Genomic DNA, 23,225 nt, shown 5'->3' on the forward strand with positions numbered 1-23,225 from the left:
AAGACAATTAATTCCCATTTAACTAATGTTTTGTTGTTCTTTAATGTTAAAAATAAGTAAGTAACTAGAAAGAAGAAACTAGGATAGGGATTACCTAATTAGGTAATGACTAATAAATCAGAAACTAACTTGGTTCGGTTCGGTTTCGATTTTCGCACATGAAAACCGAAACGAATTATTGGTTTATCGCTCTTCACAACCCTAAAGGTGGTGAAGAAAAACTGACCAAATCGGGTTGGGTCGGGCCGATTTGGTCGGTTTGGCATTGTTTGTGAACAGCCCTAGCTGAAAGAACCAGAGACAGTGGCTAGGCCTTATAGGGGAGCCTTGAGGAGATTCAAATGGTTAACCACGAATATCACAGTCAGATTCCAATGGGAAAGAAGATCAGAAAATGGGATAGCAGATTGTCTAGCTAGACAAGGGGTGCATAGGAACCAGCTTTTTAGGCTTAGTTGTATTATTTTTGGGTTGTTTTCAGGCTGCACCTCGCACCTCTTTGTGGGAAGCAATCACTGTGTATCTCATTATTGGTCCTTGACAAAATTCTATTACTTATAAAAAAGAGATTATTATATTCTATGTATTTATTATTTTTGTCAAAACAGTTTTCTTTTTGATGCTTATGCTTCATGTTTAGGCAAGTGAAGCGCTTTGTTTCATGCTATGACTCTAAAAAATTGTTTTGTTAATTCTGAAATGTAGTGTTTCAAACTGTACTTGTTTCACATCCATGTCTTTTATCAGTATAGTAGATCCACCAAAATTGGTATTTTGTTATTAGTACTGATCAGAGAGTTGGATGAGATATTGAGTTCTTACCAATTCAGAAGATTGGAGTTCCACCATCCATCTCCTGTAGCCTATATTAAGAACCTGCTTTCACTGTATACTTTTCTTTCCTTCTATACTTTGTAACTATGACATATCTACTTAGGTATTACTGTTGTTTATAGGTCTCATGTGGTAGTACTGTTTAAGAAGGTTTGCAAGATGAAATTTAACCATTATAATTTATAAACTTTGACAGCATATCCAAAAATGAGTGTGGTAGAAATGCATAATGTTAGATGGATGAATGGCAAAACTAGAAAAGTTGGGGTCAGAAATGAAGTCATATGAAGGAAAGTAGGAGTAGCTCCAATGGATGATAAAATGAGAGAAAGTAGACTGAGGTCGTTTGGTCATGCAGACATTGACATAGAAGACCATCTACAACATCCATTAGAAGAAGTGATCTATTACAATTTACAAGTTGAAAGGGCTAGAAGAGCTAGTGACAGACCGGGAAGGACTTGGGTGGAAGTAGTAAGAAATGATTTAAGTAGTCGAACCTGCATAGTTGGGACAATGTTTAGATGATGTGACAGACCGGGAAGGACTTGGGTGGAAGTAGTAAGAAATGATTTAAGTAGTCGAACCTGCATAGTTGGGACAATGTTTAGATGATGATGATGAGATTGTAAGCTTTAACACTTGACCCATAAAAGCAAAAAGAAATATGGAAATAGCCAAATAGATCTTTCTCAAAAACAAAAAAAAGATCTACTGGGTTTGGCCCTCTTCAATGCATTCTGCTTGCTTGCATCCTCTTATTTTTCTGAGATTTGTTGATTACTTGAAATGCCACTACTTTTTTTTTTTTTTTAATTTTGTTATATTTATATATGTTTGCAGAACATGAACAGAGAGCCTGCTGATTCTAGATGGAGACCAGGCACGCAGGGGCGAGGGGGTAGGGGTGGTCGGGGGAATTATTCTCCTCGTTACATCTCACATGGTATGTGTTCAACAATTAGGAAATCATATTAGTTCAAAGAAATCAAATATTATGGATTGATCATCTGGCTTTGGTTTTCCCATTTGTTTAAACATGATTATATGCAATCTATGCCTTTAATATCTCTGGAAATACTCTTTCAATCATTCCATATAATTGTGGGAATCCTTGCTGCAACTCACTAATTATTGCGTTTGGTCTATACAATTTCAGAAGTTAGAGCTGCCTTCTTGTCAATATGAAAGAAATGGTTGTTGGGTGGTGGGAGGTGTTGGGCTTGGATCTGCTACCCACTAGATGTTCCCACATCCCTACCCACGGGACATTACAGCTGCACATTGGGAATATCTCCCTTGTCATTCATGGGAGATGTTCCCAATACACGGTGGGGATCTCGTGGGTAGGGATGTGGGAACAGTTTGTGGGTAGCAGATCTGGAGTGGGAGGTGTTAGACATCCTCACTTTTTTTTTTTTTTTTTTTTGATTATTATAGCTATTTCCATCTAGTCTTTTAATTTCTAATGCAGAACTTCTTAACTTCAGAAGGTCTGAATATTAGTGGTGATGGCTGGAAAACTGGTTTTATTTCCTGAAGCGGTTTGTTGATTCATGCCATTGTGTATGACAATGATATTTAATTTATGATTTAACCATTTCCAGATGCTAGTGGTGGGAGGAACACTGTTGCTGGGAAGGAAAATGGAGTTAATCAAGTTGCAGAGAGAGGTGTAACTGTTGCACCCTCTTCCCTGATATCCCCTCAGGATACAGAAAACAAAATAGTAACTCCTGGATCAAGGTGGCTATCGTCAACTGACTTTTCTTTACTAAGTATAAAATTCATAATCTTAACTTTCAAGAAACTTGGATCTTGTATTTCCTATTAGTGTGTATCTGTGTGAGGTGGGCATACTTTTTTAAGTTGGTATGTTTTTTGTTCTGCAGCTCTATGGATGTCCTGGCAAATGGTCCTACCAGTGTAACTGCTGTGGGTCCCAGTCATGGTCATACCTCCAAAGTGCCTCCAGGCAGCGGAATCAACTCACCTGAAGAAAGTTCAGTAATTGATGCTAATAAGTTAGTTAGTACACCACCACCACCACCACATGGTGATTCAAAAAGCACCCCTTCATCTGTTACTGGAGTTGCATGTGCACAGCCTGCACCAACTCCTGACCTGTCTCTAGCATCTGTTTCAGGGGTATATTCATCTTCTTCGGATCCTGTACTGGTTCCATCCTTCGATTCACGTCCTCCTGGTGCAGTGGGTACAATTAAACGTGAAATAGGGAGTCAACGAACGGTAGTTGAACAGAATGCTAAAATTTCTGCTGAGAGCAAATCAACTGCGTCTCAGGACTTTGGTAATCATCTTCAGATAAACAAACATGTATCTCATGATCCAACTGAGTCTGAGTTGTGTTCATCCATGAGTGAAAAAACTTCTGGAATTGGAAACCCCATTCCAGGGAAGATGCCAAACAGACCCCAAGGAATTGAGAAAAATCAGCCTTCTGAATCATCCCAACCTTCATCTACGCATGGTGGCTCTTCGGCTAGTAGGCCTTCTTCTAACTATAGTAACCGCTCACAACAACTTACTGGTCCTCAAAAAGGTAATATATTATCTAATCATCACCCTTTACTGATGGATTTGCATGAAGTCATGAACCTTGATTGAAATTCCAGTTTTTGTATAATACATAGTTTCCGTGATGAATTGCAAATTTTTTTTAGTAGTTTTTTTCTTTTATTACTTTAATGATATTAATTATTTTAGTATAGTCTACCAATAAGCAAACATTAGTCTTCAGTTTGTCATACATTTTAAGTATCAACTTAGGCTTCTAGTGGCTATCCTTGGTGGTATGTGGTACTATAAATGCCAAATTTGTCGAAATTGTTTTTTTCTCCATTTATAAGCTGATTGGCTAGCGGTGGATGTGCTATCACTTTTTATACTTTATTTGTTTCAATGTTCAAAACTTCATATGAATCTTAAAGTTAAATGTTCTTCCTTGATTTTTTTCTAAATTATGTGTACAAAGCAAAGTACTGGTTTGTAGCTTGAACTGAAGTCTGAATTTCACTGTATCATAGTTCCCACTTTTTGGCTACATGTAGTTTGTTATTTCATTTTGGCATCTTGACTTACAAATTTACAATCTCACTTGTTTTTTTATCCATCAAAAAAATCTCACATGTTTGTATGTGCTGTGTATGCTAATTTTTTTTTTTGATAGGTGTATATTAAATTTTTTCAAAGCAAAGCATAACATGAAATAACCATTTTGTCCAAGAAGTAAAAGCATAAGCTTCTGCACCTAAGGCACGATTAATTTAATCATCTGCTGAAGTATAATATTTTTCTTGGGCTTCGTGTGGGTTCTTAATTTGTATATACAAACTGATTGTACTGTCACATGACTTATGCTTTAAGTTTGCAAAGTGCTATAATGCTATAATTGAGTAAAATGGTGTTTTTTTTTTGATAAAAAAAGTAGTGGTTGGGGGAGGTCCATTTGACACCTGAAGTGCTTGGGAGGCCTTGATCAAGGAAATTATGGAAAAGAAGGGCCTGATCAAAGGATCATAAAATGTTATTTTGTACAATCTAAGAAATCAAGGATGTTGTGATTGGATGGATTACGAGTAGGGCAATTACCTTGGCAAAGTTGGCCACCTGGGGCATTTGGAGGATGAACCTAGGGGCGATCATAAGCACCTATTATAAGGTGATAGGGATCATACAGCAAGCTTCAAGACTTAAAGAAGAAAAGAGAAGTGCCCAACAATTCTAAGGCCGTAGTTCTTATTTGACACAATAATGAAGAAGATTCTAGCTGGGAGCTAGAATAAATTCTGGGTGTTTTGAGTTAGTAATTAAGTTTAAGAAATAGTAGTGTTAAAAGTGTGTAGTTTGTTTGTTTGGTTTTTTTTTTTTTAATGTGGATGTGTGATGCTTCCTATATTTGGGTGTAAGGCCTAAACCTAAATCCTCTAGGAGCGGTTCCTAGTTCTTTTTTTTTTTTTTTTCTTTAAAGTTCTTTGCTGTGCTACATAATAAGGGCTATAGCCCAAGCCCGGAATTTTTTGGGCTGGGCTGGGCCAGGCTATAAATGATCACCCTAAATGATACTTGTAAAAAACACCCTAGATGAACTGCCAATACGGAGTCTTTTCCTTTGTAGTTGTCCTAGGTTATCCATTTTTTTGATTACCTGATTTACAACCACGTTTTCTTTTCTTTTCTGTTATTTTGTTTTCTTTCTCCCCCAAGTTTTTTTATGTTTTTCATAATATGGGAGGGAGAAAATAGGAGTGATCTACAAGTGGACCTCAAGGTCAGCTAAACACCTAGCTGGTGAGTTTGCAAGTCTGGGGGTATACAGAAAGCAAATATAGTTATATAGTAGGTTATCATACCAAATGAAGGAAATGTGTAATGGCAGGGTTGTTAACTGATGTTAACTTCGTAAAAGGGTTGCAGGGCACTTAAACAATGTAATTGAAGTTTCATTTAAGAAAAAAGGCAATAAAATTCTGTTGTTACTTGTTATTGATCAAAAAGAAAAGGGATGAAGAGAAGCACATTATTTGTCATTAATCTAACCATTTATTATTTTTTATTTGTGTATAAGAAACTTCTGAATGATAGATAAATTATTTGATAACAATTCCATTATAGACAGGGAGGATGGCAGAATATGCACTTTTTCTCTTTCTTTTAAAATGTTGAAGTTGGCTTCCTTTTTTTGTGTGCTTGTCTGAAATTTAATCTATATCTGTATGCCAAATAAGCCTTGCCTCAATTGATGCCAGCCCTAAGGTGTGTGCAGGTCCCATTGCTGTTAATTATCTTTTTCTAATGGTGTTGTAGCCTTTTCTGTTCTTAAAAGCTATAAAGTAAATGTTTCCCAATTAATGTACATTGCAACCTAATCATATTAACCAACTGATGGTGGCTCAGTTGGTAGGATCTCTGGCTTGTTGTAGTGCAGACTTGGGCCAAATCCCACTGCCATCAGAGTTGGGGGGGGGGGACCATTGGTATGGGTATGGGCTACCCCTGTTGTGTAGCTCTATGTACCCCAAAAAACCCAAGCTTATATTACCTGTCTTTAACTCTATAGAAACATTTGCATTTGCTTTACTTTAATTTTAAATTTTTGGTCCAGAGATGAACCTCCTTACATATGTGATGTTCCATTCAACTTCCACATCCGAACTAATGCAATTTGATTAAAATGTAATTGCCGTCTGATTGAGGGAACCAATTAATTATTTTGCACGAATACTTGTGCCTATATTCAACCTCTTCGTGATGTTTGATGTTTAGAGGTGTCTTGAGTTGTGAGAAGTTGGTGAATGGACAAACCATGCTGATTGCTCGTCAGCTAAACAATTTTTTCACAAGCTGTTGCAAACTTGCAATTACTAGTGATGTGAAATCATTGTGTACTCAGAACTATACCAAGTATCTACCTAGAATTATGTCGTATTTGGCATTTATTTACTGTGGCGTTTTGTTTATTGGAGGGCATAATATGCATGTATATCATGGTTGATGTGCAGAGTTAACAACTCCATGTTGTCTTTGACTCTTTGTATATCATGCATTTTCATTGTCATTTTCCTATTGACTTTTCCCTGCATTCAACTCATTAATTGTGTTTCTTTTGTTCTTTTGAGGCATGCTATTAAACAATGAGATCATGCAATTCTTGGATTCACCACCTTGCAGAGGATACATTATAGAAATACTACAAGACAAAATTAGGCATGGGTTCTCTCCTTGTCTAATGGGTGAGGTATTCATGAGTTCAATAACTTGTTGCTTATTAGCATTCCTCTTTTTCTTCACAAGTAACCTGTAAAGACAGTGGGCCATTCCCTCTAGTTTGGAAGAGCTCCTTTCCAAATGGAGAGTTCAAGGCTTTTCTGTTAAGGGGAAAATTCTCTGGAATTCACTGCCTCCTATCATGTTGAATTGTCTAGAAGGAAAGGAACAATTAGAATGGGAACAACTTCTCCCCAAGGGATAAATTGGGATCTAGGCTTCAGAAGTGGCCTAAGGGAAAATGTATGCAATTCTCTTATTCACTTACTTTTGGTATAGTGTTCTTGGACTAAAATATTGAGGACAGTAGGATTTGGTCAGCCTCTCCTGATGGTCTATTCACTTGGTTCTCTTTCTTCAGAAACCTCACTCTGCCTAATTTTCATGGGTATATTTCTTGATGAAAGGGATTTGGGGGAAGCCTGTTCCACCTAAGGTTCAAGCTTTTTGTTGGGAAAAATTCCTTGGAAAGATTAATACTCGTGATATGCTGCAGAGAAGAAGGCCTAATTCTTTCCTTCCTCACATCTGCTTCTTATGTAGGGCTAGTGGTGAAACTCTTTCCCATTTATTAATCTCCTGTTCTTTTGTGCATTGCATTTAGGAGTATTTTTGTTCTCTTTTTGGTTGCAGGTAGGATCCCACTCAAGATGGTGGTTGGCATTTTCAATCCTAATTTCTTGAGGCAACCAAATAAAAAGAGGGAGGATATTGTGGAAGAGCTGCAAGGCAGCAGTAGTTTGGGTTATTTGGAAAGATAGATGAAAGAATTTTTAGTGGAAAAGGTAGATCATTGGGGGAGGTAATAGACATTAGACAACATAAAGATAAAGGTTGCACATTGGATAAAAACCTTGGAAAGTTTTAAAATCTTCTCTGTCAATGGTATAATAAGAGCTTGAACTGAGGTGGCACAATCGTCTATAGAAAAAGACAAAGATGGATTGGAAACCTCTGGAAGGCAACAGAGTAAAACTGAACTTTAAATGGAAGCTTATTTGGAAATCCGAGTATGACAGTAATAGGAGGTGCATTTAGGAATTATGAAAGCAGAATTGTGGTTTTATATTCAGGGCCTATTGGAATGGGAAACTCTTTGAAAGCTGAACTGATGGCTTTGTTGCAAGGTCTACGATTAGCAAAAAACTCTTGGTTATAGACAGGTGAAGGTGGAAGGGGACTCAAAGCTAATTATCTCATGGGCAAGTTGTAATAGACATATCCCGTGCACCCATAGACATGCTTTTAAGGAAGTTGAAAGTTTTGCAAAGGACATAAATGCTAAATTCAAGTAGAAAAGAGATTGATAAAATAACTCCCTCTATTGATTTAATAATTTTCAACTTCCTTAAAAGCATGTGATAGGAGTTAATAAAATAACTCCCTCTATTGATAAAGGAAGGTACATCTGGTTGGCAGCCAACACTAAAACTTTTGCCAAATTCTTATGATATGGACCCTCATTTGTCTTTCCGTGCTCATACTAGGCATTCTCAGAAAATGACAATGTTGCACCCTAACTCGAATGTAGTGATAAGTGGGCAAGAGTTTGCTAGGATGGTCCCGGTGTTTTAAAAGTGCAAGGTGCAAAAAAGGCGCAGGGGCCTATTTGCACCTGAGGTGCAAGGCGTAAGGCGAGGTGTGCACCTTTTTTGAAGCAAGGCGCAAAAATACAAAAACATGCTAAAAAATTAAAAAAATGCCAAAAAATAAAAATATTAAGCAGAACATTAATGAAAAGTATAAGCTTAAATTTTAAAATAAATGTTTTAAAAACCTATTATCTAAAATTAAAATACATAAACATAACATGTAAAGCATATTCAAATGAGAATTTAAAAATAAAACCAAACATATAAAACATTTTCAAGTATGTAAAATCCACAATCTCTTTTTTTTTTTTTTCCCCTCAATTGCATTACTTCAAGTAGCTAATGTGATGTAAAACATATTACATTCCTAATTCTACGAGCTGCCTTTGTGCCACACTCCTCAAGGGAAGCCCAAACAAGACCATGTTACGGTCTTAAAATTCTTAATTCTCATATAAAAAATAATGATTTTATAATTTTAATTGCTTTTTAAGAAGATATTTTATTAGGATGAATGAATGATCAATATTAACAAATAGGGGGTGAGGCGCAAGGTGCATCAGGTGTACACCTAGGCACATTGGATGGTCCTTGTAAGTGACTTGCCATCGCAACACTCGGTTGTGGTGCGGAATACACCAGAGTTCCCACATCTTTCTGGATGAAGGCGAGTAAAGAAGCTAGTCCAAGAAACATGATTTTGCTTAGCCACTTAGAATGTAGGAACATTAATAGAAAAAAACTATGTAATTAATATACACTATGAAGAGAAGGGTTAACATTGCATGCCTATAAGAAACTAAATGGAAGGGTAAAAAAGCTAAGGAAATTGATGGCTACAAATTATGGTATACAGGGAGAGGTAAATAATAGAAATGGTGTAGCGATAATAGTAGATAAGGATTCAAAAAAATGAATCTGTAAATATTAAAAGATTAGGGGATAGAATAATTTTAATTAGACATGTTTAAGGTGAGGAAATCATTAACATAATTAGTGTTTATGCGCCTTCAATTGGGTCTAGAAGAAAATTTTAAAAGACAATTTTGGGAAAACTTAAAGGATTAAACCAAGAAATTCCAAATGAAGAGAAGATTTTTATAGGAGGAGACTTAAATGGGCATGCGGGGTAAAGAAGTGTAGGATATGATATGGTGCTTGGAGGATTTGAGTTTGGGGAGAGGAATGAATCAGGAGGTACAATATTAGATTTTGTAGTAGCTTATGATATGGTAATTTGAAACACCTTTTTTCCAAAAGAATGATGAACACTTGATAACATTTAAAAGTGGGGCAAACATAACTCAAATAGATTTTTTCCTTACGAGGAGAATAGAATCAAGGTTCAAAGTATCGGCACATATCGGCCGATATGTACTGTTTCAGGACCCCTCCGATACGCCCCTATAGTGGGTGTATCGGAGGTCTGACCGGTTCAGGGGGTAGAGGAGACCTAAACTGCCCCCCCTGAACCGGTTGTGGAAAAAAAAGGCCTGAAAAACTGTATCGATTGGCCCGATATGCCGGTATTTTGAACCTTGAATAGAATGAATGATGTGTAAAAATTGCAAAGTTATTCTGTGAGAAAGCTTAAAAACACAACATAGATTAATGGTGGTAGATGTGTGCATTAGGAAATGAAAGAGAAATAGGGAAGAAAATAGGTGTTCAAGAATTAGGTGGAGAAACCTAAAAGGAGAAAATCTAACTCATTTTAGAAACAGATTGATAATAGAAGGGAATTGGAAGTTACATGGAAAATTAATGATATTAGGCTTGAAATGGCAAACAATATAAAGAAAGTAACAAAGGATGTCTTAAGAGAATACAAAGGGAAGTGGCAAAGTACTAAAGAAACTTGATGGTGGAATGAAGAGGTTCAAAATATAATTAGATTAAAACAAGCCTACCACACAAAAATGGAAAAAAGCTAGAAACATCGAAAGCTGGGAAAAATATAAAATTATAAGAAAGGAAAGGAAGTTAAAAAGAAAGTGAATGAAGTTAAACGTGAGGCTTATGATGAGGTTTACCATAAATTAGTCACTAGAGAGGGAGAAAAAGGATTGTATAAAAGCAAAGTTGAGAGAAAGGAAACACAAAGATTTAAACCATATTAGGTGCATTAAAGATGAGGGTCGAAGAGTCTTGGTAAAAGATGAAGGAATCAAACAAAGATGGAAAACCTATTTTGAAAAATTGTTAAATGAACAGTAGGGAGAGGGTAAGTTGGCTGGCAAGAAATATGGCAGTTAGGTTTCAGTTGGTTAGCAGATCAGCTAATGCAATGGCTGATTCTTTGGCTAAACAAGGGGTGACCTGTTTTGGGCTATCTTATAATTGTAATTCAGGTTAGTGTCTGTTTATTTGCTTAATGCTAAGCTCCAAGGGAAGGTAATTGATAAAGTTTAGACCTGCACTAGAATTCAGTAAGAAATAACAGTAGCAGAAAACTAAAAAAGGATAGAGAGAGAAGAAGAAAAGAGAAGAGAAGAGAGAAGGAAAAACTGGTTTGAACTAGAGAGAGAGTTCAGTTCTCCCTAGTCGACCAGATTGTATTTATACTTTTCTAATGAAGACAAAAGGTTTGTTATGCCCCTACTTAAGTATGGGACACATCACTTAACTTAAACGTGACACCTCACACCAAACATAAACAAATTGACAAAACTACCCCTATACATTTGGACTAACACTCCCCCTCGAGCTGGTGAGTATATATCATATAGTTCTAGCTTGTTACATATGTAGTCCACTCTTCCTCGACTCAACCCTTTATTGAATAAGTTTGCCTATTGATTTCGTGTATTAACATATACAGTGGCTGTCACTCCACTTAGCACCTTCTCCCTCACAAAGTAACAATCAACTTCTATATGTTTTGTTCTCTCATGAAAAACTTGATTAGAAGAGATGTGGACTGTAGCTTGGTTGTCACAATAAAGCTTCATTGGAGTGTCAATTGAATTCCCCATCTCCTGTAGAAGATTTCTCAACCACACTAGCTCACAAGTTGTGTGTGCCATGGCTCTGTATTCAGCTTTAACACTGCTTCTTGCCACCATTATCTGTTTCTTACTTTTCTATGTTACCAAATTACCCCCAAGAAAGGTACAATAACCTGTAGTGGACCTTCTGTCAAATACAGAACCAGACCAATTAACATTGGTGTATCCTTCTATTTCAAGATTTCCTCAACTTCTGTGTAACAAGCCACGGCCAGGAGCTCCCTTCAAATATTTTACAATCCTTAGAACTACATCCCAATGTAGAACCCGAGGATTTTGCATAAACTGACTCACCACACTAATTGTAAATGAAATATCTGGCCGGGTAATGGTTAGGTAGTTTAGTTTACCCACCACTACTCACCCACATCACTATTCAACTTGACATTTGGTTCCATAGGTGTTTTAGTTGGTTTAGCACCTAGCAATCCTATTTCCTCCAACAAATCAAGAACGTACTTCATCTGACACAAATTAATACTGTGCTTAGAACTTGCTACTTATATCTCCAAGAAATATTTTAATTTACCAAGGTCCTTTGTTTGGAAGTGCTCCTGCAGAAAGCTCTTCAACCCATCAATCCCCAAAGTCACTGCCGGTAAAGACAATATCATCTACATATACCACCATAAAATCTTCCCAGCATGTGAATCCTAGTTGAATATTAAGTGATAAACCTGACATTGTTTCATTCCAAACTTCTTTATCACTTCACTGTATCTACCAAACCACGCACGGGGGGATTGTTTTTGTCCATGAATGGCTTTCTTTAGTCTTCACACCTTACCATCCTCTCCCTGAGCAACAAACCCCGGTGGTTACTCCATATAGATCCCCTCAAGGAGATCACTATGTAAAAAGGCATTCTTGATGTCAAGCTGAAATAAAGGCCAATCATACATAGTAGCTAGAGATATCATAACACGAACTGAACCAATTTTAGCAACAGGAGAGGTCTCCGTGTAGTCAATACCATATATTTGGGGATATCCTTTGGCAACCAGTCTAGCTTTCAACCGCTCTACACTACCATCAGGTAAATACTTAACAGTGTATGCCCACTTACAACCTACAACATGCTTATCAGGAGGGAGTGTGGTGAGATCCCACGTATGATTATGAGCTAAAGTAGAGACTTCTTTTTCCATTGCATGGCACCACCTTGGAGAGACAAGGGCTTCCTGGACATCCATAGGAACAAAAATAGAAGGCAACAAAGAAACAAACTGGTGATGGGAAGCAGAAGGTGAGAGACAAACATAATTAGAAATGGGATGAAGTGTGCAAATGCGTTTACCTTTCCGCAAGGCGATAGGAAGATCAAGGTCAGAAACAGGGGGTGTGGCTGGTGTGGGAACAACTGCCAGATCTGTTGATGGTGACAGAGTTGGTACATGTCGTTGATGCATATACACGATGGATTGGTGGCCGTTCAACAGGAAGGAGGCAAAAACTTAGTCACGACTGGAACAAATGGAATGGGGTCCTCAACAAGAACTGGAAGAAGAGGAGGAGGTGAAGAAGAAGAAGGGACATCACTTGACCTAGAGAAAAATGGAGTAGACTCAAAGAAAGTAACATCAGGACATACAAAGGAATGCCAATAACTAGGGTTATAACACTTGTATCCTTTCTGGGTTCGGAAATAGCCAAGGAAGACACACTTGGTGGATCGTGCATCTAATTTGTCCATTCCAGGTCCAAGGTTATGAACGAAACATACACACCCGAAAACCTTGTGAGTAAGAGGAAATGGAAACAATGTAGGAAACAAAGTGGTGGAAGGAGAATGACTTTCAAGGATGGGCGTGGGCATTTGGTTAATTAGGAAGCAAGATGTAAGCACAACTTCACTCCAAACATGTTTGGGTACATTCATATGGTGCATAAGGGACCATGCAGTTTCCACAAGATGACGGTTATTTCTCTTAGCTACCCCATTTTGTTGTGGGGTGTAGGTACATGAAGTTTGATGGATAATGCCATGTTGTTCCAAATACTCTTGAAATGGTGTATAAAAGTATTCTCAGCCATTATCAGAACGAAGAATCTTAATGTGTACACCAAATTGGTTGAATTTCATTATAAAATTTTTGGAAAATGGAAAGCAATTCACTCATTTATTTTATAAGGTAAAGCCATGTCATCCTTGAATAATCATTAACAAAAATAACAAAATATTTGTAACCATTGTATGCCACTATTTTATATGGACTCCAAATATTTGAATGAACTAAAGAAAAAAGACTCGACATATGATTATCAACCCTAGGACTAAAGGGAACACGATGATGTTTTCCTAACTAACACGACTCACAATCCAAAACAAAAAGATGACTCAATGACGGAACAATTGACTTTAGTGCTTTAAGTGATGGATGACCAAGTCTACAGTGCCACTGAAGAGGACACAGAGATGTTTGAAGAGCTGTTGACGAACCACCACCACCGTCAAGATAGTATAGTCTACCAACTTCATGTTCTCCGCCAATCTTCATCTCCATCTTGAGATCTTGAAAAACACAAGAAGAAGGGTAAAAAGTGATAGAGCAATTAAGAGACTTGGTAAGCTTACTAACGGACATAAGGTTAAAAGGGAATTTGGGAACATACAAAACTGATGACAGGGATAAAGAGTCTATGTGAACATTACCAACATCACGAATGGAAGTTGTGGAACTATTAGCAAGGGTTGGGTTTGGATGCTAGACACACCATACTTGAGTGTGCAAGGGTAGCTGTATTAGAGGGTTGCCTACAAACCACCACAAACACCCACTAAACCACCGAGTGAAGGCGTGAAAACTTCCAAAGGGAAAGGGCGATCACTCCTTTTCAGCCCTTTTCCATGTCTCCAACTGATGATGCAAAAATTTGGAAAACCCTAGGCTGAATGGCGGTAAAGAGAATTCTGGGCAGATCTGAATTTGTCACAGTTGCTCTGATACCATGATAAAGTTCAGACCTGCACTAGAATTCAGTAAGAAATAACAGTAGCAGAAAACTGAAAAAGGATAGAGAGAGAAGAAGATAAGAGAAGAGAGGAAAGGAGAAGGAAAAACTGGTTCAAACTAGAGAGAGAGTTCAATTCTCCCTAGTCGGCGAGATTGCATTTATACTTTTCTAATGAAAAACAAAAGGTCTGTTGGGACACACCACTTAACTTAAAACATGACACCTCACACCAAACATAAACAAATTGACAAAACCACCCCTATACAGTCGACACTAACAGTAATATCTCATGCCTCCTCTTAGGCTGATTGTACGCTTTTTCTATGATTAATAAAATTGCACGTTTATCAAAAAAAGGAGGGAGAGGATACTAATGGAGGAGAATCTAACAATAGTAGTAGTATTAAATAAAATTGCACCTGGTTAATTGGGATTTTTAATAATGGAGGGAGAGGATACCATTAGATACTAATGGAGAGGATACTAAGGTACTAAATAAAATAAAGAAGGGAAAGGCGTTAGGTCTTGATGGGATTTCAATAAAAGTATGAAAAGGTATGGGAGAGGTAGGCTTGTTATGGCTAACCAAGCTATTTAATAAGATAGTGAAACAAAAGAGGATGCTTGGTGATTGGAGAAACAATAGTATGGTGCCTATGTTTAAGAACAAAGGTAATATACAAAGTTGTAATAAATATTAGGCTCTTAAACTTATGAATCACACTATGAAACTTGAGGAGAGAATAACTTAACAAAGATTATGACTTGAAACAAGTGTATCAGAGAACTAACTTGGCTTTATGCCAAGGAGATCAACCATGGAAACTATATTTCTTTTGAAACGATTGATAGAAAAGTTCAGAGAGAAGGAGAAAGATTTTCATATGGTGTTCATTAATCTAGAAAAAGGCAATATGATAGAGTTCCTAGAGAGATAATGTGGTGTGTCTTAGAAAAGAAAGGGGTTCAAAATAGGTATATAGACCTAATTAAGGATATGTAGGGGGGGGCAACAACCAATGTTAGAACACCAATGGAAGAGACTTAAATTTTTATATTTGCTATGGGTCTTCCCCAAGGTTCAACACTTATCCCTTATCTATTTGCATTGATCATAGGTGAATTGACTAAACATATTTAGGAGGAATTGAGGAAGTTCCATGGTTCATGTTGTTTGCGGATGACATTGTTTTAATTAATGAAACTAATGAATGATTAAATGCAAAGTTAAGTTTATGGACAAATGCCTTAGAAACAAGAGGTTTTAAAATAAGTAGGATTGAAACAAAATATATGACATATAAATTTAGTAATAATAGGTGTAGATCAAGATACACTTAGGATTGGAGACCAAGAGGTAACTCAATGTGACCATTTCTGGTATCTTGGTTAAATAATTCATAACAAGGGAGAGATTGAGAAGGATGTCACAGAAAGAATTAGAGCAGGATGGGCAAAGTGGAGGGGTGCATCTAGACTTTTATGTGATGGGCGAATACCACTTAGATTAAAAGGAAAATTCTATAAAACAGTTGTGAGACCAGCTATGTTGTATGGAGCAGAGTGTTGGGTAGTCAAGAAGCTATATGCCCAGAAAATGAATGTGGTAGAAATGCATCTGCAAAGATGGATGAGTAGAAATACTAGAAAGGATAGGATTAGGAATGAAGTTATCTGTAGGAACCTAAGTAGCTCCAATAGATGATAGAATGAGAGAGAGTAGACTAAGATGGGCTGGGCACACCTATTGTGCCAGTTAGAAGAAGTGATTTGTTACACATTGAAGGGGCTAGAAAAGCAGCTCGTGGTAGACCAAAAAGGACATGGGTAGAAGTAGTAAGAACTAAGAAATGATTTAACCACTAATAATTTAACAACGGATATGGCTTTAAATAGAACAGATTGGCGAAACAGGATTCATGTAACTGGCCCCATATAGTTGGGATAAAGCATGGATGATGTTGATGATGATGATGATGAAATAAAAAAAGGAACAGTTGGGATCATTTAACAATGGATATGGCCTTAAATAGAACGGATTGGCGAAACAGGATTCATGTAGCCGGCCCCATATAGTTGGGATAAGGCATGGGTGATGTTGATGATGATGATGAATTATTTCTGCTGATAAAAAAAGGAACAGTTGGATTTTTGAAGCCCTTGTCCTTGAAGGAACTTCAACTACTCAGCAAGGCTGAGTGGACCTTCATGTGGTGGGCTGGGAGCTTTAAAGCAGTTTTCTGGTGTCACACATTTGATATGAATTGGAATCAATGGGCCAATATCACCAACTTATAAAAAAAAGGGGTCAATATCATCTTTGATGTTTCTAAGTTTCTTTTTGTACACATTATACATGGTCTAAAGTTATACACAGATACTCTGCAATCCTTTTCTGAGGTTATATCATGCTGTTTACAGCAATACAATATCATGCAGCATTTTTCAGAAAACCTGTAAATTTGTAAAATGAATATTTTTGTTTGGTATGCTACTTGTCCTGTCCTTTGAAGGATAGACTCAATGCTGACCTCCTGGAAGGCTCATTATTTATCTGAAGGAGGCAAGGTGATGCTAATAAAAAGCGTCTTTGCACTCCTACCGGCCTATTTCATTTCCATCTTCTCAATTCCTCCTGGTGTGGCTGATAAAATAGAGCAGAAGATGAGGAACTTCCTCTGGGCTAGTTGGAAGGATTCAGCCAAATAGGCAAATATCACCTGGTTAATTGGGAACAGGTGTGTAAACCCTTGTCTCAAGGAGGGCTAGGAATCAGGAAGGTTAAGCAGTTCAATGTTGCTATGCTGGGAAGGTGGTTTTGGAGGTTTTCTAATGAACCAAAAAGCCTGTGGAGAAAGCTCATAGAAGAGATGTATGACTTGAGAAGCAATGGGTGGGATGTGATGGATTCCAATGTCTTATGGGTGCACGGTTTGGAAGGACATCTCTGAAACTTTCATAAGTTTCTTGATAGCTTAAAGCTCAAAGTAGGGGATGGGAGGAGGATTTGTATTTGGCTGGACCCTTGGTGTGGGGACAGAGCTTTAAAGGAAGTGTTTCTGTTTCTTTTTAATGTGTTTGAATAATAAGATTATTTGGTCACCTTCCTTAACACTGATCAGGAACTGGATTTGGTGGCTCAACTTTTTGAAGTCCTTAACGATCAACAGGTGCAAGTCCAGGATACAAGATGCTGGAAGTCGACAAACTCTTAATCCTTAACCTCCTGTTCCTTTATTTGCTGCATTTGAGAATAGACCTGTTCATGGGTTGGGATTGGGCTTGGGTTTTGCGAAAACTTTAATGGGCCTGATCCAAAGCCTGAGACCGACAGTGTAAAATCAAGCCTGAAGCCTGTCCCATGAACAGGTCTATTTGAAAATGTTTTTTTCCTCTCTTTTTGGTTGTAGAACCATCCTGCTAGCTTGTCAAGGTTATTTAGCCCTTACGTTTTGAGAAGCACGAAAAGGAGAGGCAGGATCCTGTGGAGATGTATAAGGACAGCAGTGATTTGCACACTGTGGGAAGAAAGAAACTCAACAGTGTTTGGGGAGAAGGAAAGGAGTAAGGAGACAATGTTAGAACTTGTAACTTTGAGAGTTTCTCATTTGGTAAAGACCTTGAAATTCTTATCAGACTTCAATGTGGAGGACTTATTCAGGAGTTGGGGGGCAATAGCTGGCTCTTCCTCTAGGAAACAAAAGCTCCTAGAGGTCTTGTCACCCCCAGTGGGTGGGTGGATGAAGCTGAATTTTGATGGCAGTAGTGTGCGCAATCTAGTCCCCTTAGGAATTGGAGGGGTGATTAGAGATGAGGGTGGTTTTATTTGTGCCTTGTTCTTAGGCCCAACTAAGCTAGGTGATTCGGTAAGAGCAGAATTTTTAGCAGTAGGTTTCAGGGTTGAGAAAGCTGAAGAGTTGGGAATAGGTAGTTTGATCATTGAAGGTGATTAGACGTGTTCATGGGCCGGGCTCGGGCTTGGCTTTTGTCAAAATTCTAATGGGTCCGGCCTGAAGCTCGAGCCCAAGACAGTGTAAGCCCAGCCCATGAACAGGTCTAAAGGTGATTCGAAGATAGTAGTGAGATGACTGAAAAAAAGGCAAGGGGGTGGTTTGGCAGCTCAGAAATGAATTCAGGCGCTTCAAATGGCTGTCTAGAGACTGAGACTTCAATGTTCAAATAAAATGGGTTGGAAGATCTGCTAACAGCTTGGCTGATAAGCAGGGGTTCAAAGACAACATATGTACTGGGCACAATTGTAATACAATATTGGGTGGCTAGCTGTTTATGTAATGGGTTGGCTAGTTTCTCACAACTTCTTGTTTTAATCCCTCTCTTTGAATTTTTAATGAATGAATATTTTCCTGTGTTGCTGATAAAAAAGTGGACAAAATCTCGGGAGTTTATTGTTTATTCCTGCTATAATGGGCTAGTTGGTGACGTGACTTTTAGCCCCAAGTAAACTCATTTGGGGGAGTATGGCACCATCAAATCAAAAGTAAAATTTTTCCTAAAGGTGGAAGTTTTGAGAAAATGTTTGACAAAGAATATGTTGCTGAAGAAAGGCTTTACTGTCCCAAACTCTCTTTGTGTGCTCTGCAACCAAGAGGAGGAAACAGTTGGTCACTTGTTTTTCATTGCAGTTTTAGTGCTTCAGTCTGACCGCACTTTCTTGGAGTGATAAATTTGCAATTGTATTCCCCTGGGTCGGTGAAAGATCTGTTAGAAGGTTAGCAAGTCTCAGGTATGACAAGAAAAGGGAAGGTCTGTTGGATCACAATACCATCTATGATCTTGTGGGCTATTTGGCATGAAGGGAATTGCAAAATTTTTGTACAGAAGTCGGCTTCAGAATCAGGGGTGATAAATGCAGCAGTATGTTACTTAAAGGGCTGGCTGTCTGTCCACAATGTATTTAGAAATGATACTTTTTCTTCGTTTTTGAGGGTGGATTTTATTGGGTTCCCTAATTGGATGCCATGTACAGCTTCTCATTGTACAGAGGACCATACTTTTGATTACAAAAAAATATACCATACTTTACCTTTCTCAAAAAAAAAAAAAGTTTCTTGTCATATTATAGGTCCCATCTTGGGGATAACCTGAAATTAATTTAAATGCATCAGTGCATAGGAATCTTGATTATGAAGAGATATCTCTTATTCCTTGCTAGCACATTTTTATACTTGGATATGTAATTACTCTTGTGTGTAGTCAGTAATTGAGTATCCTGAAAATTGTCTTTTTGAGCTTCTATTTCCTTCAAAACTATCAACTTTTTCTGGAAGTTCTCTTTTGGAAATCTTTTTGGTTTTTGTGCATGGTATATATGCACAGAGTTTGATTTTTTTTTGTTGATAGATTATGCACATAATTTGATTGATATTGACTTTTAGTTTGGATTCTTGTTTCTTGTACTTTTCTGAATGCTTTGGTTAAATGGTCAATATTACCACTGGAAACTAATTGCAGAATTTTCTTTTTCTTTTTTTGTTTTTAAATCTTATTTACACTAGGCCCCAGTAAAGAGTGGAAACCAAAGCCAATAAATCCTGCTCAAGCTTCTGGAGCTGTTGGGACAAGTGAGGTTCCATCTATCACAGTTGAAGCGAGTTCTCAGCCATTACCTGCATTGGGTGCCTCTGCCTCAGAAGCTGAAAATTCAAAGTTGGAGAAGAAAATAGGAGAGTTGCATCTGTCTGATGGTCAACATGTTATCATTCCACAACATCTACAAGTCCCTGAAGCTGAAAGATGTGGATTGAGTTTTGGAAGCTTTGATGCTGGTTTTAGTCTGACCACAAGCTATCCCAATGGCCCTGAAAGTGACAAAAGCTCTATACCTCCATCTGAATCTTCCCAAGGGATTGAAGAAACAGCCGAGGAGCCTTCGTCAAGGTGATGAATCCACACATTAGACTCATTATTGGTGAAAGAATTAAGTTGATTTGTATACAAAAAAGAAATTGATATCTTAGTAGTAAAAAACTACTACTTTTCATGGTTGTTCCTTATACTCTGCATTTGTTTTGCTCAATTGAGTATGAAAGAGAAGCTTCAGTTAAAGGAAATAAAAGAGTAGATATTTTGACTTCTTTACCTGGTATGGAGAAAGCGTATATACTTTGGTTTATTTTAAATGCTTCATTTGGTATGCGCACAAAATAGGATTCAGCAACTTTTTGATCAATTTCTCATGTAGCCAAATTCTTATTAGTACATATTAAGTGATGAAACTTTCTATCATATTGGTTATGCTGACTTGGTTTTTCAATTCTTTTATCTATTCTGAGGTGACTTTTTGGCTATCTTTTTCGTTTCTTCCACTGAGGATGGCCGAAGTGGTGTTGTGCAGAATGACAATATATTTTTTGAAACACTGAAGTTATCATTGTATTTATAGTTTCATATATGATCTTTGTCCATGTACAATGAGTCACTGTACATTGTTATCTAGCTATTTTCACCCAAATCCATGTACAATGAGTTACGATCAAAGACTAAAAATAGATAAGGATGAAGAAGCAAATGAAATGATAATAATTTCTATTAGAGTGGAACTATGTCTTGTGCTGCATGGTCTCCGGTTGGCTAAGTCACTCAACTACACTGGATTACAGGTTGAAGGGGATTCAAGGGTTGTAATTAACTGGGTAAAGGACAATGCGGCAGGTGTGGAGTATAGAAACATAGAGAGGAAAATATCTAAGTTATCTTTGGAGATTGGAATGGACTTTTAAGTGTTAACCACCTAGCAGATGGCTTTAGAAAATATGGTGAACATAGAATTTCTTTGTATTGGGGTAAAATACCAGTGTAATAGGGTAGGAGTTTAGCCTTGGCTAACTTACCAAAGAGGGGTTTATGGCACCATAGTTGTAAGATAAGTAATGTAATAAATTTTGTTGTTCCCAATAAAAAACCAAAATGACAATAATCGTTCAAACAGTATTGATTCCGACCTTACCTATATTGATTTTATTATTGTTGTTGTTATTTTTGTTATTATTATAGTTGTTGCAATTGCTCAATTTAATATGAGATTGGGTTGGTCAGAGAGATGGCTCTTAGCAGCAGTGGCAGATTGATATGCAACTTCAGGGGACTGGGGATTTTTCATTGTACAAGGGTCCCAACTCCCAAGTCAAAGTGGGTGCAGTGAAAGTAAGATAGATGGCATGGTTAAGTCATCTGAATGGCTCCATTCAATGTAGCATACTTTCTAATTAGCAATTTTAACACATACAAAGAGGGTGTACCGCCCAATTCATTTCACTTGTGCTCTGTCTTGGTTATTTCAAAAGTGTTATGTATGCAGTCCACTGAAAAGCACATTTCTGATATTCTGTGTCACAGTACAAGTTGTTCTGTTTTTCTTTTTAGCTTTTCCCTTTACGCTTTTTTTTTTGTATTTATTAGTGTTATTATAATTGACTGCAGCAATCAGAATGCATCTTCAACTGTTCATGAAGAAGAATATCTTGACAATTCACAATCACCAACACACAGGCGAGAAAATCTATCTTCTGGGGAAGCTGATGTATCATCCACTACAGTCCCAGAATATGATCAGTCCAAGCCAGAGACAACTTTGCCATCTGGAGGTCCTCAATACTCAGTTGTTCACACCGCCCCAGCCTATAGCTTTGGGTTCATGCCATCAGTGCTAGGGAACCAGCTTGCACCATTTGAAAGCTCTGAGCCTCAGGCATGTCATGTCTCTCAATTTCAAGCTTTGTTGTATTCATTCAATTCTTTGCCATTTTATAGTCTATATCCCATGAGCATGAGCCAAATTGCCATACTGGCTCAGCATATTATGTCATCACAGTTCATATGTTTGAGAATTTAATTACAATGTTTTTAGGCTTTGGCTATTCCATTTCCTTCCTCTTTTGGCTTCTAGGCCTTCGTATCCTTGCCCTTCTATTTTTCTACTTATGAATGGCATCTATATTGTTAGTGTGGTTGAAACTAATTAGTAACAATTTGTTTATGAGCATTGCAAGGTCAACATCCCAATTCTTTTAGCGAACCTGAACTTCCATTCTATATTAACTTGGTTGCATTGGGTACTATGGCGGTTGGAAATTTCCCCTATTTCTTAAGAGACATTCTTACTCAACAATTTGGACTTCAAAATTTTCCCTATTTTGTAAGTTTTGTTTGTATTGCCCTCTAAAAAAAATATTTTGCCAATGAACATTTTCCATTCAGGTTCAGCAGCCATTTGATCCATCTACAAGCTATTATACCCAATTTTACCGCCCTGGCACAGATGGAGATGGCCGATTCTCTCCCTTTCTTGCACCTGGAGCTGCGACCAAGTACAATGGGAACATTGCAGTGTTATCCCCACAGACTGGCCAGTCTCCTCAAGAGGTTTGTTCTTTTGAAACATTCTAACTTTGCCCACAGTATATATAAAGGCCAGTTCCCTCTAGAGGTTTGCTCTTTCAAATGATTCCACCATTGAGATAGTACAACCCCCCCTCGACTCAGGTCCTCCACCAATATACCTCTTCGTCTTTTAAAGCTAGAAATGCATAGCAAGAAGGATAAAATGTGGCACAACAATTAAGAGGGGCTATTTGATAACAGTTGAAGTGGCTGAACTGAAAAAAAACCTGTTGCTTCCTTAAGTAAATAAGCTTTTAAGGAGGTAGTGTTCTTAATGGCTGAAGTTGAAGTTGGGTAGATTACTATACCCTTGAATGTTTTATATTTAATTATTTTTATCCACTAAAGACAAAACAATGTCATTCAGTTCAGCAAGTTCAGCCACTATCAAATGACCCCTTAATTTAATTACTGACATTTTAGGTTAAAAGGAAATGAGAAACAGATAAGAATTAAGGAGGATAGAGATGGATGTGGAGTAGGAGAAGCATTTCATATTACAAGATACATATGATGGTAAATCCATTATCAAGAGTGACATGCTAAGATGAATAGGTATATGGTCAAGCCGAGTAAAATCAAGTATATGTACCTGTTATGATCCAATGCTCCTAATAACCCATGAAGAAGTTGTAGAGAGGAAGCAGGA

General features: G+C 37.5%; 1 protein-coding gene across 3 annotated transcripts in view; it reads left to right on the plus strand.

The window, feature by feature from the left end:
• The window catches only part of LOC148874838 (GBF-interacting protein 1-like), a 42,932-nt gene that overhangs the window by 12,135 nt on the left and 7,572 nt on the right, over positions 1–23,225 (plus strand). The window contains exons 3-9 of one of the 3 annotated variants that reach the window (XM_088963785.1): positions 1,678–1,780; positions 2,442–2,580; positions 2,727–2,890; positions 2,981–3,397; positions 19,693–20,074; positions 21,617–21,884; positions 22,394–22,558. In XM_088963785.1, the coding sequence (XP_088819911.1) occupies positions 1,678–1,780; positions 2,442–2,580; positions 2,727–2,890; positions 2,981–3,397; positions 19,693–20,074; positions 21,617–21,884; positions 22,394–22,558 (1,638 nt within the window). Of the gene's footprint in view, positions 1–1,677; positions 1,781–2,441; positions 2,581–2,726; positions 3,398–19,692; positions 20,075–21,616; positions 21,885–22,393; positions 22,559–23,225 lie in introns of all 3 variants that reach the window. The other 2 variants (XM_088963787.1, XM_088963786.1) reach the window with 2 other exon arrangements.

Source organism: Nelumbo lutea, chromosome 1, assembly GCF_056320005.1.
Source record: "Nelumbo lutea isolate HS-2025 chromosome 1, American lotus-T2T, whole genome shotgun sequence".
Classification (NCBI taxonomy): domain Eukaryota; kingdom Viridiplantae; phylum Streptophyta; class Magnoliopsida; order Proteales; family Nelumbonaceae; genus Nelumbo; species Nelumbo lutea.